Here is a 16,007-nt window from a genome sequence, read left to right on the forward strand (position 1 = left end):
CCCCCCCCCCCCCGCCCCGGCAGGGGTGTCAAACCCGCAAGGTAAATGTGTTCTTTTGAAGCTAGAGGTTACTGGAGGGCAGCAGTTGTAGGGAAGAACGCATGCGAATCTCCCCCCACCGCCCCCCACCGCAGCTTTCTCTGCTGCGTGGAACTTAGTTTCGGCCCTTTGATCAGTTGGAAAGCATTTGCTCCGCGCTCACGTCTAGCTGACTGCCTGCGCTATCCGTTTGGAGTGCTCTTGGTTGCAAGGGACGCAAAGCCGCCTCAACTGGTGTAAACAGACAAGGAATTTATTAGCTCATATAATTAAAAAGGACCAGCTTCAGGGGAGATTCGATCTAGTGGCTCAAATGTGAACAAGGGCTGATTTTCTCTTTATCTCTAGGGATTTTTCTCTGGGCATCAGTTTCAGCCTCAGGCTCCACATAGGACCCAACCTAACCTCTCTTCCCACCCCACACAGCTCTAAGCCTCCTTCTGGGTAGCAAAAGAAGTGCAAAGAGCATGGACCATATTGCACTTTCCAGAGAATTGAGAAGCTTCTAGTTTGTTTGTTTGTTTTTAAAAGATTTTATTTATATTGAGAGAGAGCACAAGTTGGGGGGGGGGGCGGGAGGGGCAGAGGGCAATCCCAGGACTCCAGGATCATGACCTGAGATGAAACCAAGAGTAAGATGCTCAGCTGACTGAGCCACCATGTGTCCCTTTAAGATTTTATTTTAAGTGATTTCTACACCCATTGTGGGGCTGAAACTCATGACCCTGAGATCAAGAATCGCATGCTCTACCAGCTGAGTCAGCCAGGCACCCCACATTGATTGATTTTTAAATTGAGACATACTATAAAATTCACCACTCACCATTTATTTTTTATTTTTATTTTTTAAAAAGATTTTATTTATTTATTTGACAGAGAGAGAGACAGGAAGCGAGAGAGGGAACACAAGCAGGGGGAGTGGGAGAGGAAGAAGCAGGGTCCCAGCAGAGGAGCCTGATGCGGGGCTCGATCCCAGAACGCCGGGATCACTCCCTGAGCAGAAGGCAGATGCTTAACGACTGAGCCACCCAGGCACCCCACCACTCACCATTTAATTATTAATTCCTACATTCGTCATTTAGACATATACAGTTCAGTGGATTATAGTATATTCACATGGTTATGTACTCAACTTCACTGTCCAATTCCAGTTTTATGATTGCTTTCTGAGGGAGAGAATTTTTGGAAGTCATCACCCTGAAATTTTTGCTGACATCACTCTCCTCATGTTGACTGAGTTTTGATTGTTGGTATTATGGGTCTGGCGTTCAGCGGGAATGACTGATGTAGGGTGTAGATTTGGGGAGTACTGGCATGGGGACGGTATTTACCTCTGTATGATTGCACTGACCAGCTAGGGAGAGAGGAGAGAGTCAAGACCGAAGCCCTGGACAGCTCCAGTGTTAGGGCTGGGGAAGAGAAGGAAACTGGGAAGGAGTTTCAGAGATCAAGGGGGGAAAACCAGGTGTAGTAGATGCCGTCAGTATCTCCTGTCCATATCTCCTTGCTCTGGCCACATCAGTGCCCATCAGCCTGACTTCCCACAGCCAGTGCTCACATCTGTTTGTCCGAGGGCTTTCTCTACTCTCTACTCACATGTGCAGCCCGCCAGGACTACTGGGGAATTAACGCCCCCAGCAGCAGCCCACAACAATGACCAGCTGGGCTTGGTGGCTACATACCTCAGCTCCCTCGCCCCTTTGAAGTGAAGGTCATAGGCTGTATTCACAGAGGGAATGAACCCCAACTGCCACCGGGACAGCTTGCTCGAGCACGCATGCTTCTTTTCCTTTCTTTTCTCCTTTCTCCACTCCCCTACTTGTGTTTTCGGGGGTCACCTCCCAAATTAAATTACCTCCGCTGGAATCCTTGTCACCGGGTCTGCTTCTGGGGGGCCCCAAACTACGACCGGGGTTGTTGGTCTACAGCAGGCTTGTGAAATCAGGAGACTGTGCTCACGTACATTCATGAAGTTGAACGCATGAGATTAAATGTCTCGCTAGGACTCCCATATTCACCGCAGCTCTCTCACAATAGCCAAAATACGGAAACAACCTAAATGTCAATCAATAGATGAATGGATAAAGATGTGTGTGTACGTATACATACATTGTGAATATAATATACATTGTTTATGGTGTTACGTGTGTGTGTGTGTGTGTGTGTGTGTGTGTGCAATCGAAAGAAGCTGAACTCAGAAAAACAGAGACTAGAGTAGTGGTTACCAGGAGTTGGAAGGTGGGGGAAATGGGGAGATATTGGTCAAAGGGCACAAACTTCCAGTTATAAGATTAACAAGTTCTGAGGATCTAACGTACAGCATGGTGACTGTAGTTAATAATACTGTATTATATACTTGAAAGTTGCTAAGAGAGTAGATCTTAAATGGTCTCACCACAAAAAAAGAGATGGTAATTATGTGATGGGACGGAGGTGTTGCCTAACACTTTGGCGGTAATCATTTTGCAATATACAAGTGTATCAGATCAACAGGTAGTACAGCCTTCAACTTACACAATGTTATACATCAATTGTATCTCAGTAAAGCTGGGGAAAATTTAAAAAAGCAAATTTCTCAGCTAGGGAGAGAGAAGAGGGTCTAGGACTGAATTCTGGGGAGTTCTAATTTTAGGAGCTGTGAGAGGAAGAGACTGAGAAAGCACGGTGTATGGAGGTTAGGAAAAGCAGATGCCATGGAAAGCAAGAGAGTAGCCATGGCAAGGAGGGAATTCATTATTTGGGTCTGAAGCTCCTGGAGGTTGGAGTAGGATGAGGACAGTTCCAGGGAGCTCACAGGCTAGGGGGAGACACACAAGATACAGACAATATGAAGAGGAAACCCAAGATGTCTGGGAGTGCAGATGCCACAGGTGACTAGCCTGGAGTGATCAGGGAAGGCTTCCTAGGGGAGGTGATGTAGAGACGCGTCCTTTCGGAAGAGTAGGAATTTGCCAGGAGGCTAGGAGGAGGGGAAAAGAAATTCCTGAGAGAATAACATGGGGAGGGGCAAAAGGATGTGAAACAGCATGGAAACCTCAGAGGATGGGTCAGCAAGTTGGAATGGCTGGGTCTATACCTCACTTCCTTATTACTAATTGGATAAATGGTTGTGTGTGAGTTTGCATGGAACAATGGCTGGGTTTGGAACTAGAGAAGATAGCAGGGGCCAGATCACAAGGGTCCTGGATGTGAAAATGAGGAATTTTAAACTTTACTCAGGGGGCAATGGGGAGCCACAGAGGTCTCTGAGGAGAGAGGGGACACAGCCAGAGCCTTTTGTTCTAGTGGCCAATACAGAAGATGGACAAGAGGGAGGTGGCGCTGTAGGCTTTTGCCAGGTGAGAACGATTGCACTTGAGTTAGGGTGGGGCTGGGGGGGGGGAGTATAGAAAAGGAGGAAGGACAGAGAAAACATTTGACTATAATTCTGGGGAGAGTAGGGAGTGGGATCGAGGGGGCTGGGGTCACTATGAGAAGTTAAGCCTGGAGAGTATTTGTATAACATCAAGTGAACCACTTCTTTCTCCCAGCCCTGGGAGCAGGGCGGGTGCGTGTGTGTTCGTGTGTGTGTGTGTGCGCGCGCGTGCGCGCGTGGGCGGACAGCAGTCTTGCCCAGCACCCAGCGAGCACTGATGGGGAGCACAGATGGAGTGAGGAGTGTGTTTGTGATCTCCACCACAAAAATAAATCATAATTAGTTCTTGCCTCACTTTTTGCCATCAGAGCCCAGGGGGCTGGGGAAGTAGACCCTGGGGTCTTTAGTTTCCAGTAGGGAGAATATCTGCAGGGAGTCACTAGCCTGAGCCCTGGGGTGCTTGTTAGTGGCTGGGGAGCCCCTGGGACAGGAGCTCCGGGGACCCCCTGCATAACAGGATCTGGGTCCTCAGCCCCTCCCTTCTCAGGCTGTTGAGCAGAGAGCGATGTGGGCAGGCACTGTGGGAACCTCCCTTGGCCATGGTGAGTGTGGATTCAGAGCCTTTGCAAGACAGGAAAAGCCACTCGGGCCCATTCCTGGCCTTACGGGTGAAATCTGAAAATGAGTGGGGGAAGAGAGAAATGCCAGAGTGACTGAGTATTAAACCTGAAAACAGCCAACGGTGATGGGCTTGGATGGCATTTGCTCAAAGGGTGTTCAGTTCTGTTTTCTGTGGATGACAAAATGTAGAATGGAGGAGAATATGACATCTGCCCAGGAAGGGAAGGAGAGACCTCTGGGGGAACCTCAAGGAGAACCCTCCAAAGCCACAGACGCTCACCCGCACACAGAACGCTGGTACGCGCAGGTTTGCTAGCAGACCGTGGGACCGTGGTCTGAGCACATGGGGTGTGAAATGCATGCATGTGAAATGTGTGTGTCCTGCAAGCAACACACACACGCATGCACACACACGTACACTGGAGTTTCGTGAGCACAAATGCACACACGCTTATATAGCAGTGAGGGCTCAGAGGTGGTGGGGAAAGGGCTCCTGTTTTTTTTTTTTTTTGGGGGGGGGATTCCCAAAGAAAAGAAAGAGGAAGGGGAAAGACTCTAGATCCTAATCCCATGTGCTCCTGTCTCACTCTCACCATGAAGGTGGCATTGGGCAGAGCTCCAGAACTCACCACCCACTGGCTCCTGCCAACTCCCTCTCCAAGAAGCAGCTGGCCTGGGGTTCTTTCTGTGGAGGCAATTTTCTCGGGTTCCGGGTATGCAAATAAGGTACTTTCTAGACCTGCAACCTGATTTCCTTTGATTACGCACTCCCACCTGTCACGGTTGGAAAGTGGAATTTGGACATGTTGAGGCAAAAAGCCACGGCTTCTCATCTGCTGTGGGGTTAAATTTCGGCCATGTTCAAGGTTTCCTGCTTTCTTCTTCCCCCTCTGGGGGGTGGGTGCTGGGGGCTGGAGCAGATGGAGAGGAGCCTCCTGTTTCTCCTGTCTGTATGAATCTCCTGCCCCCTCCCCCAACTCCCAGCTTAGCTCAGCGTGTCTGCCTCCAGCATTCCCTGAGATGACGGAGTCCCCTCCATCCCCTGACTGGACCCTGGACCAGTCTTACCCCGACATACTCCTGACGCAGCTCTGCCAGCCCCATACCCTGCTCTTTCTTTCACACCTGCCTCCACCCTGTCCGGAAGTCCAGCCTGTCCACCACGGGCCACTTCTCACCGCCTCCGTGGCCCTTGCCCTGGTTCAGCTCCCATCATCCCTCACCTGGACCAGCTCAGCACCTCCTCCCAGCCCCAGAGCCTTTGCACCGGCTGATGCCTTCTCCTGGTCTTCCCTCACATATCCTCTGGGCTGATTTAAAAATTTTTTTCAAGTGTGAATTTGGGGCCTTGGCCACCCTGCTGAAGCCACCCTGGCCCATCCCCAGCCCTAGAAGTGAGATCTGAAAGTGAAGGAAGGGAAGGATTCCCCAGGGACTGAGCATTAATCCTCAACAAGCCCATTCCTGACTGTCCTACCCAGAACTGTAACCCTTCCCCTCAGGGAGCCCCTAAGTACTCTGCTCTTTCTCTCCTGCAGTCCTTCTCTTCTAACATACAGGCTCACTTGTTTAGTTATCAAGTTTGTTGCTTATCGACCAACACCCTCCCTCTAGAACCTTCCGCTCCTCCAAGGCTGGGATCTCTGCCTCCTGTTTAGCTTCCTGCTGTGTCCACAGTGGCACCTGGCCCTGAGCAGAGACTTAGTGGATATGAGCAAGATGAAAGGTGAGCCTGTAAAACAGCCCTTAACGCACAGCATCCAGAGACAGCCCCCTGGCTTCGAATCCTGGTACCGGGCCCGCAAGAATGTGAGCAGATTATCCCCCTAGACCCTGCTTCCCCAGCAGTGCAAAGCCTCTCAAGGAGTCCAACACCAAAAGGTTCATAGCACTGTTCCGGGAATCTTATCCGACTATTATTCGTGAACTCACAGGATCAATGTCAGCCCTCACAGATGAGGCTCAGAGACACAAGACCAGTGGTCCTCGGTCACACTGCCTCCAGGGAAGGAAGGTACCAACATTTAAGTTCAGGCTTGTCTGATTCTGGGGCTCATCCCTGTTGTTCCTGCAGGTTACCGAAGGGCTGCCTTGAGCACGGGATTTCTGCCCTATGTAATGGGGATTTTTTGGGTCAGATAGTGACCTCCCCATCACTGGAGGCATGAGAGTAGAGGCTGTATAATTGCCAAAGAGGAGACTCCTACACTGAGTGTATATTGAAGGGGTGGTTTCCTTTTCGATCCCCTTCTTTAAGGTGCCCAAGACGGGCTGACTTATTGTTGGAGGAAGCTTGTGTTAATACCACGAAGGGCCCCTTCCCTATATGGCAACTAACAGTTGGGAGTCCATCAGCCTGGTTTTGACTTCTCCCTCTACAAACCTCACCTCACTCTGGAAGTTTCCTCTAACTCCCTGATGTCCTCATATTCAGCTTCCTATGATTGTCTGCCTCATGGCGGACCAAGAAGCCTTGTCACCTACCTATGTGCAGTTTTTACTAGACCTTTGCCGTTCAGGTCACATATTGAAAAACGTTAATCAGAAATGGTGTTAGCATATTTTACATTCAGAAAGGAGCCTCTTCATCTCTACGCTTAGCTTCCCCTGTCAAAACCAGATTGATTAAACTTCTTGAAGAACAGTACAAAAATTTACCGAGAAGAAAAATCCTTCTAAGAAATTTTTGTTTCTTTTACTTAAAAAAATTCCCACTTGATATAGAAAATCTGACACACACACACACACACACACACACACACACACACAGAACACATGCATATGTAGTCAGTCAGTTAGAATCTTACTGTCTTGTTTTCCATTTTTTTTTGCAAATCACAAACATAAGAATTCCTCTCATCTTATCAATTATTTAAAATTTTTAAAAAAGATTTTATTTTATTTTTTAAAAGATTTTATTTGTTTATTTGACAGAGAGAGTGAGAGAGCACAAGCCGGGGGAACAGTAGAGGGAGAGGGAGAAGCAGGCTCCGCACTGAGCAGGGAGGCCGATGTGGGGCTTGATTCCGGGACCCTAGGATCAGAACCTGAGCTGAAGGCAGACGCCCAACCTACTGAGACATCCAGGTGCCCCTAAAGATTTTATTTTTAAGTAAACTCTACGTGGGATGTGGGGCTCAAACTCATGCCCCAAGTTATTGATTCTTCTTCTCCTTCTCCTCCTCCTCCTCCTCCTCTTCCTCCTCGTCCTTCTTCTTCTTCTTCTTCTCCTTCTTCTTCTTCTTCTTCTTCTTCTTCTTCTTCTTCTTTTTAGAGAGAGAGAGACTGCGCAGGCGAGCGCATGCATGTGAGTTGGGGGGGAGGGGCAGAGGGAGAGGGAGAGAGAGAATCCCAAGCAGGCTCCATGCTGAGTGATCCCACTGTAGACAATGCTCTATGCGATCCCAGATATCCCCGTCTGGGTGTCTCCAAGTCACTAGCAGGGCCTGAGAGTGTACGCCTTTCTTGGGTCCATCCCTCTGACATGGACCATGCTGCTGGCAGTGGTCAAGGAGTGGCAGCTGGAGAGGGGGTGTAGGTACAGCTTGAACTTGCATGGTAGGGGTATTCATACACGTACATGTGAGGCCTCTGGAAGTGCTATGTGGAGCTGGGGTGGAAGAAGGGGATAGTCCAAGGGCCAGCGGCAGGGCCAGGGCACTCTGCCTACCGCCACACTCCAGTGTGGGACCCTAAAGAGCCCAGGAATTCTAAATTCTAGTCCGGTTTCCCAGGCCATTATGAAGGTATGTTTCTCAGTGTAAGGAGTGAGAACATATTTCATTTAACTGTGTGTTCACTTTATTCTTAACTTTAACTGTTCAGTCATAAGGCTTGTGGGTCATAATTTGAACCCCACAGATGTTGGGAAGTGGGCCTGGCTGTTCATTTTCTTCTTTTTTCAAAAACTGAAGTATAATTGACATATAACATTATATAAGTTTCAGTTGCACGACATAGTGATTCAATGTCAATATATATGGCAACACTATCACCGTCATAAGTCTAGTTAACCGTCCCTCACTATACACAGTTACGAATTCTTTTTCTTGGGATGAGAACTTTAGGATGTACTCTCCAGTAACTTTCAAATACCCGATACAGTATTATTATTATTTTTTTTAAGATTTTATTTATTTATTTATTTATTTATTTATTTATTTATTTAACAGAGAGACAGCCAGCGAGAGAGGGAGCACAGGCAGGGGGAGTGGGAGAGGAAGAAGCAGGCTCCCAGGGGAGGAGCCTGATGTGGGGCTCGATCCCAGGACTCCAGGATCACGCTCCGAGCCGAAGGCAGACGCTTAATGACTGCACCCCCCAGGCGCCCCCCAATACAGTATTATTAACTATGGTCACCATGCTGGACTTTATATCCCATGACTTACTTATTTTATAACCGGAAGTTTTCATCTTCTTCTTAATGATTTGTAAGAGCTAAACACAATTTAGAGCCACAACCTTTTCTAGTTTGTGATTTGCTTGTACATTTGCTTCAACTTAACAATGCTTTGTGATATTTGGAAATTACAGTTTTTAAATGGTCGTATCTAATCACTTCATGAAGTCTTCCAGGTCACTGAGTTTCTATTATTCTCACATATAAAGGCTCTGATGTTCTCTCTGATTCTGTTTAATTTGCAGTAAAGAGGCTTCCTTTAGACACATATGTCTCTGCCCAGTGTGAGTTTTCTCAGCTCTAGATTTCTTAAGTGGAGTCCAAGATTCTTAGTTTTTGAGTTTCATTTTGCTTTAGTTTCTGCAGATTTCAAGGCAGGCTTTGCTTTTTATCATAACATGAATTCCTCAGAGGATCTCTTTAGAGTTTCCCTAAGTTGAATATTCTTTTAGTTTTACTTGTGCTAGATCAGGGGTTGGCAAACTACCATCTGAGGACCAGATCTTGCCCTCCGCCTGTTTTTGTAAATAAAGTTTTATTGAAACAGCCGTGCACAATTGTTTATACATTGTCTATAACTGCTTTCACATTAGAATGGCAGAGTTGAACAGTAATGGCAGAGATTGTGTAGCCCACAAATTCTAACATATTCACTATCTGATCTTTTACAGAATAAGTTTGCACCCCTGTGCTCGATTGACGTGGCTGCCTGTTTCTTCCTTTCCTCACCACCTTTTCCCTCCTGTTAAGTCCATCGATGGTCCTGACTCATCTTTTCTTTATAACCAGAATATCGATCAAGAACATTTTTGTTGTTTTTCTCTATTTTATATATCTTCAGAACTAAAATCTAAAACTATGTTTCCTAAATTAAAATTTCAGCAACCTTCCAAAACATTTAAATGATTATTCTCAATTTCTATGGCCCCATTGCTGCGGTGGAGAATTGTCAGGGAGACAGCCATTCATTTTTCCTCTTTTTAGAGGAGTCACTGGCTTGCAGGTTACCCACAATGCCACTAGGTGGCTCCTAAGTCAGGACTGTCCTCTCCACCCTCCTCTCCACCTGCCTTGTCTCTGAGTTGGTATTTGAGGAACTCAAGCCTGAGTGTTGCTTATCAAGCCAATGAACTCTTGATCAGCAGGGAAAGATGGCATTGGGGGCATTTTCCTTAAAAAAGTCCCATGTTCTGAATGAGCGCAAAATACTCTGAGGAACATTTCAATATAGGTATATTTTTTTCTGAGCTAGCAGGTTAATTGATCATAAAACAATTAAGCTATCGCCAATCCAGGATTTCTACTGAAGCTTCAGCATTTGAATTAAAATGGTCAATAATTTCAGAGTTACTTTCATTTAATTAACACAGATGTAGCCATTAGCACAATGCCTAGAGTCCATAGTACTATTGGGTAGGGGTGAGGGGCCATGCAATTGTGTTAATTTCTCAGATCAGAAGAAATAAATAAACTTTGAGTGTTGAAGAATATACTCATCTTTATACCACCACGGTCCTATAACACACACCTCTAAAATGTTAAAATATTTAAATAATTTTACATAAAATTTAGATTTTATTTATTTGATTCAATAAATTTTATTTGAACAGAATTTAAATAAAAATTTAAAAAATTTTTGTGGGGAAGGCAGAATTGCCTAGGGCCCATAGAAGTCATGATGTAGCCCTAGTATTCATTTTCCTAAAGGTGTTATTTTGTTCACTGCAGGTATCACTGTTACAGGCTTTGTCTTTCTGGGTGTTCTTTTCACATGGACTGCAGCAGACCCTGTAAATTCCTCTCCCACATCCCCTCGACCTTTCTATGTTTTTTTCTCGTCAGATGGGGACTTAGAATTCCCCGTACATGTCAAGTGGGAATTACTGGGAAATTCATGCCTCCTGGTAGAAACTCTTTTTTCCTTTTTAAATGTTTTTATTTATTTTAAGTAGGCTCCACAATCAACGTGGGGCTCGAACTCATGACCCTGAGATCAAGGGTCACCTGCCTTACTGAATGAGCCACCCCAGCATGCCCCTCCTAGTAGAAACTCTCAAGCAATGACCATTTCACTCTCTTGTTTTTTTGAGAGTTCGGCTCTTTTAGATTCCACCTACGAGTGATATCATATTGCATTTGTCTTTCCTTACCTGACTTATCTCATTAGCCTAATGACCTCAAGATCTGCCATGTTAGTTGCCCTTGGCAGGATTTGCTTCTTTCCCAAGGCTGATTAATACTCTATTGTGTGTATATAGCCCTTCTCCTCCTCAATCCTCTCCTCCTCCTCCTTGCTCTCTACACTAAACATGGGCTTGAGCTCGCCACCCCCAGAGTCACTTGCCCTACCGGTGAGCCGGCCAGGTGGCCCTATACCACATCTTTATTCATTCCTCCATTGACCAACACAGGTTCTTTCCATATCTGTGATCTTCTTGTCTATTGAGAGACACTGGCTAGCTGGGTGATAGCAAGGAGAACAAGGGACATAATTTCTGAGTCTCTTTCCTCTTTAGTAAGACAGGGATGATTTCCTATCCTGTCGGTACCAGATGCATGGCAGATCGTTACGAAATTGTCCCATTCTATTTATTCTGTCCTCTCCTCTCAGGCTCCTGAGAAGCAGCAGGAAAATGCCAGCCAGCTGGTGACCGAGTTTGTGCTGGTGGGTTTCTCCAACCTCCCAGACCTGAGAACTACCCTCTTCGGGCTGTTCTTCCTCACATACCTGGTCACCCTCAGCGGCAACATCACCATCATCACCATCATCCAGGTGGATCGGAGCCTTCACACTCCCATGTACCGCTTCCTGGCGGCGCTGTCCCTCTCCGAGACCTCCTACACGCTGGTCACCATCCCCAACATGCTGGCTCACCTGCTCATGGAGAGCCAGGCCATCTCCATCCCTGGCTGTCGGGCTCAGATGTTCTTCTTCCTGGGCCTGGGATGCAGCCATTGCTTCCTCCTTACCCTGATGGGTTATGACCGCTACGTGGCCATCTGCCACCCACTGCGGTACTCGGTGATCATGAGACCCACAGTTTCCCTCTGCCTGGGAGCCCTGGTTTTCTGCTCCGGCTTCCTGGTGGCCTCGATTGAAACCAGCATGATCTTCTCCTCGCCCTTCTGCGGCAGTGACCGCGTGGAGCACTTTTTCTGCGACATCGCCCCGGTCCTGAAGCTCAGCTGCTCGGATAGCGCCGGCAAAGCGCTGGCCATCTTCTTCCTGAGCGTCCTCGTGGTGCTGGTCTCCTTCCTCCTCATCCTCCTCTCCTACGCCTTCATCGTGGCTGCCATCGTGAGGATCCCCTCGGCGGCCGGCCGGCGCAAGGCCTTCTCCACCTGCGCCGCCCACCTCACCGTGGTCATCGTGCATTTTGGCTGCGCCTCCATCATCTACCTGCGGCCCGAGTCCGGGGGAAGGCCAGACCAGGACCGCCTGGTGGCTGTGTTCTACACGGTGGTGACGCCGCTGCTGAACCCCGTGGTGTACACCCTGCGCAACAAGGAGGTGAGGGTGGCCCTGAGGAGGTCCCTGGGGTGGAGCCGCGGGGTTTTTAAGTAAGCACTTGATCCACATTCCCCTTCTAGCTTTTTCATGAACCTACGTCCCGCCTGACGCTCAGTTTCCCCACTTGGAAAACAGGGGCCGCTCCCGTAGCCTTGAAGGAAAGAGGCGGTGGACGGTGGCTGAGACCCATCATGAAGTCCCTAAAGGCTGCCTCTTCCTTTGGTCTTTGCGTCTTTGACTTTGCTGGGATGCACGTCCCTCTGCAGTGCAGATGGTGACCAGCAGATGGCGCCACGGACACTGCCAAGCCTTGGCTGGCGGCGCAGGGTAGTGCTGGCGGCGAGCAGGGAGGGCGGCTTCCTCCTTCCGCTGCGGGGCTAGGACCGCTGTATAGCCATGTGCCATCCCCCGCGGTACTCGGTGATCAGGGGACCCATAGCTCACCTCTGACCGGGAGCCCTGGTTTTCTGCTCCCGCTTCTCGGTTGAGGAAGGAGCCCAACTCTGGGCTTGATTCCAGGGCCCTGAGATCACGGCCTGTGCCAAAGGCAGACGCTTAAACTACTGAGCCATCCAGGTACCCCTAGCATAATGTTTTGAAGGCTTGTCCGTATTGTAGCATATGCCAGAACTTCATTCCTTTCTATGGCTGAATAATATTTTATTGTAAGGATGGATCACCCTTTGTTCATCTATTCATTTGTTAATGGATATTTGGTTTATTTCCATCTTTCAGCTATTGTGACCAGTGCTGCTATGAACATTCTTGTATAAGTATCTGAGTCCTTGTTTTCAATCCCTTTGGGTATGCATCTAGGACTGGAGTTGCTGGATCATAAGGTAATTCTGTTACGCTTTTTGAGGAATTACCAAATTGTTTTCCACTGAGGCTGCACCATTTGACATTCCCATGTGTAGAGAACAAGTTTTCCAGTTTCTCCTCATTCTTGCCAAAATTTATTTTCCATTTTTAAAAATTATAGCCATCCTAGTATATGTGAAATGGCTTAGTAATTCACTTTTGTCTAATTAAACACTGATGATGGCTTGAAATCATCCCAAGTATCTTGTCTGACCACTGTGGGATGAAATAAGAAATCAGTAACAGAAGGAAAACTGGACATTTCCCAAATATGTAGAAATTAAACTATACACTCTTAAACAATGGGATCATTATTAGATTGGAAAATAGTTTGAGATGAATGAACATAAAAACACAACATACCGAGGGGCGCCTGGGTGGCACAGCGGTTAATCGTCTGCCTTCGGCTCAGGGCCTGATCCCAGCGTTCTGGGATCGAGCCCCACATCAGGCTCTTCCGCTATGAGCCTGCTTCTTCCTCTCCCACTCCCCCTGCTTGTGTTCCCTCTCTCGCTGGCTGTCTCTGTCTGTCGAATAAATAAATAAAATCTTAAAAAAAAAAAAAAACACAACATACCGAAACTTATGGGATCCAGCAAAAGCAGTGCTCAGAGAGAAATTCATAGCTGTAAGTGCTTCCATTAAAAAGGAAGAAAGATGCATATTTAACAACCTGACTGGGGCGCCTGGGTAGCACAGTCGTTAAGCATCTGCCTTTGGCTCAGGGCGTGATCCCCGGCGTTCTGGGATCAAGTCCCATATCGGCCTCCTCCGCTGGGAGCCTGCTTCTTCCTCTCCCCCTCCCCTGCTGTGTTCCCTCTCTCGCTCGCTGTCTCTTTGTCACATAAATAAATAAAATCTTTTAAAAAAAACCAACAACCTGATTATACACCTCAAGGAACTAGAAACAAAAGAGCAAGCTAAACACTGAGGATGGGGTTTCCACCTCGAGTTTCTCCAGAAAAATGCGGTCTGTGTGTTAAATGCTGTATCTTCCATTTGTCAGAGCAAGACCACATTTTGTGCTCATCTCTGTCTCAGGAGATCAACCTGTATGGATCACATTGATGGGCTCTCTGCCTTCTGGCTTCTGGTTGGGTTTGGGCAATGGGAGGCACTGTCAGGAGATGGAGGGTAGGAGGAGAGAAAGGCCAGGGTATTACTCTCCCCAGTCTCTCACTACATGTGCCAACAGGTGGCCACTCTTAGAGGTCACAGTGCATTCCACACAACCAATCTTTCTGGCTATAACCACTGTTTCCTTTGTTTCTTCAGGCATGTGGCTGCTAACAGCTCTCCAGTCCTGCTAGCTCTGAGGTGCTGCTCCAGCCCCTAACTCTGCTCACACTTTTACAAACAGCCCCTTTTAAAAACTGCCCCTGCATTAATCAGCAGAAATGCATCACTCATTTCCTATTGGATCCTATTGATACACGTACAAGTGGAATCCCTTAAAAAAGAAGGAGAAAACACCTCAGAAAACTTTCCCTATGTACCTCTCATTGCTCAGGGGAAACCAAGCCACTGTCTCTGACAACCCTGACTTCTCATGCAGACCCCTGTGCCTTGCCTCAGAGATGCCTCTCCTTGCTTCTCTGTTTTCTAACTCTGTTACTCATTCTTTGTATTTAAACTCATAAATGATTATATGACTCTTTCAGGGATAAGATTTTAAAAATGCCAAACAGATATGTTTATTGAAATCCTCTGCATTCCCCTGGAATGATTCTGTCATTGTGGTCCTGCAGAAAAAGGAGGGTGATTCCTACTTCAGGAAGGTGTCAGTGGGGGTGGGGGTGGCGTGGAGAAAGCCTTTCCAGTAGCAGGGGAACACAAGGAGAGAGGGCTCAGGTAGAGTTGGGGAAACAAATGGTCAAGCACCGGAGTCCTGAAATCCAGAAGAAGGCACAGTATGGCAGGGAGCCTTGAAGCTATTCCCCAGTGATCCTACGTCCTGATGCTCATGATCTCATGTAATTCTCTCCCCTTGAGTAGCTTGCTTCTTTTTTTTTTTAATGATTTTTTATTATATTATATTAGTCACAATACAGTACATCCCCGGTTTCCAATGTAAGGCTCGATGATTCATTAGTTGGGTGTAACACCCAGTGCACCATGCAATACATGCCCTCCTTACTACCCATCACCGGTCTATCCCATTCCCCCACCCCCTCCCCTCTGAGGCCCTCAGTTTGTTTCTCATAGTCCATAGTCTCTCATGTTTCATTCCCCCTTCTGATTACCCCCCCTTTCTTTATCCCTTTCTTCCCCTACTGATCATCCTAGTTCTTATGTTCCATAGATGAGAGAAATCATATGATAGTTGTCTTTCTCTGCTTGACTTATTTCACTTAGCATTATCTCCTCCAGTGCCGTCCATGTTGCAGCAAATGTTGAGAACTCATTCTTTCTGATAGCTGAGTAATATTCCATTGTATATATGGACCACAACTTCTTAATCCAGTCATCTGTTGAAGGGCATCTCGGCTCCTTCCATGATTTAGCTATTGTGGACATTGCTGCTATGAACATTGGGGTGCATATGGCCCTTCTCTTCACTACGTCTGTATCTTTGGGGTATACACCCAGTAGTGCAATGGCTGGATCATAGGGTGAGTAGCTTGCTTCTAACCAGCACAATATGAAAATATTGAGGGGATGTCATTTCCACGGTCAGGTTACAAAGACTCTGACTTCTATCTTGCTACCAGACTCTTTCCCTTACCGGTTGTGATGAAGCAAGTTGCACATAAGAGTTAGAGAAGCCCACTGAGAGTAGCTCTCAGCCAACAGTGAGGCCCTGAGGTCCAGAGTTCAATGGTTCTTGAGGAACACAATCCAGTCTGAAACCGAGTAAGTGAGCTGGGAAAAGGATCCTTTCCCAGTTGAGTCTTCAGATGAGACCTTAGTCCCGGCTGACATTCTGATCACAGCCTGTGAGAGGCTGTGTCACAGGGGTCCCCTCTAAGCCTTGCTCAGATTCCTGAACAGAAACGTTGAGATAATAAACGTGTGTGATTTTTAAGTGATTAAGTTTGGGGTAATATGTTATGCAGCAATAGATAACAAATAATTAATAGGTAACAAATAAGGGTATATTTCTTGGGGTGAAAAAGTAAGGGTTTTCTTTTCTTCTCCTGGGAATGAGCTCTTGGAACAGCCTGCCATGCAGGGTGGCCCACCCAACATCTATTTTTCTTCCTTAAAAAAAAAAAAAAAAA

General features: G+C 47.1%; 1 protein-coding gene across 1 annotated transcript in view; it reads left to right on the forward strand.

Moving 5' to 3' along the window:
* The window catches only part of LOC121102425 (olfactory receptor 10T2-like), a 14,721-nt gene extending 2,742 nt beyond the window's left edge, over positions 1-11,979 (forward strand). Inside the window, exons 3-4 of the mRNA XM_040628259.1 lie at positions 5,693-5,824; positions 11,026-11,979. Of these exons, the coding sequence (XP_040484193.1) occupies positions 5,693-5,824; positions 11,026-11,979 (1,086 nt within the window). The remainder of the gene's footprint in view (positions 1-5,692; positions 5,825-11,025) is intronic.
* The last annotated feature ends 4,028 nt before the right edge of the window (positions 11,980-16,007 follow it).

The sequence above is a fragment of the Ursus maritimus genome, unplaced genomic scaffold, assembly GCF_017311325.1.
Source record: "Ursus maritimus isolate PB19 unplaced genomic scaffold, ASM1731132v1 scaffold_14, whole genome shotgun sequence".
NCBI classification, from domain to species: Eukaryota; Metazoa; Chordata; class Mammalia; order Carnivora; family Ursidae; genus Ursus; species Ursus maritimus.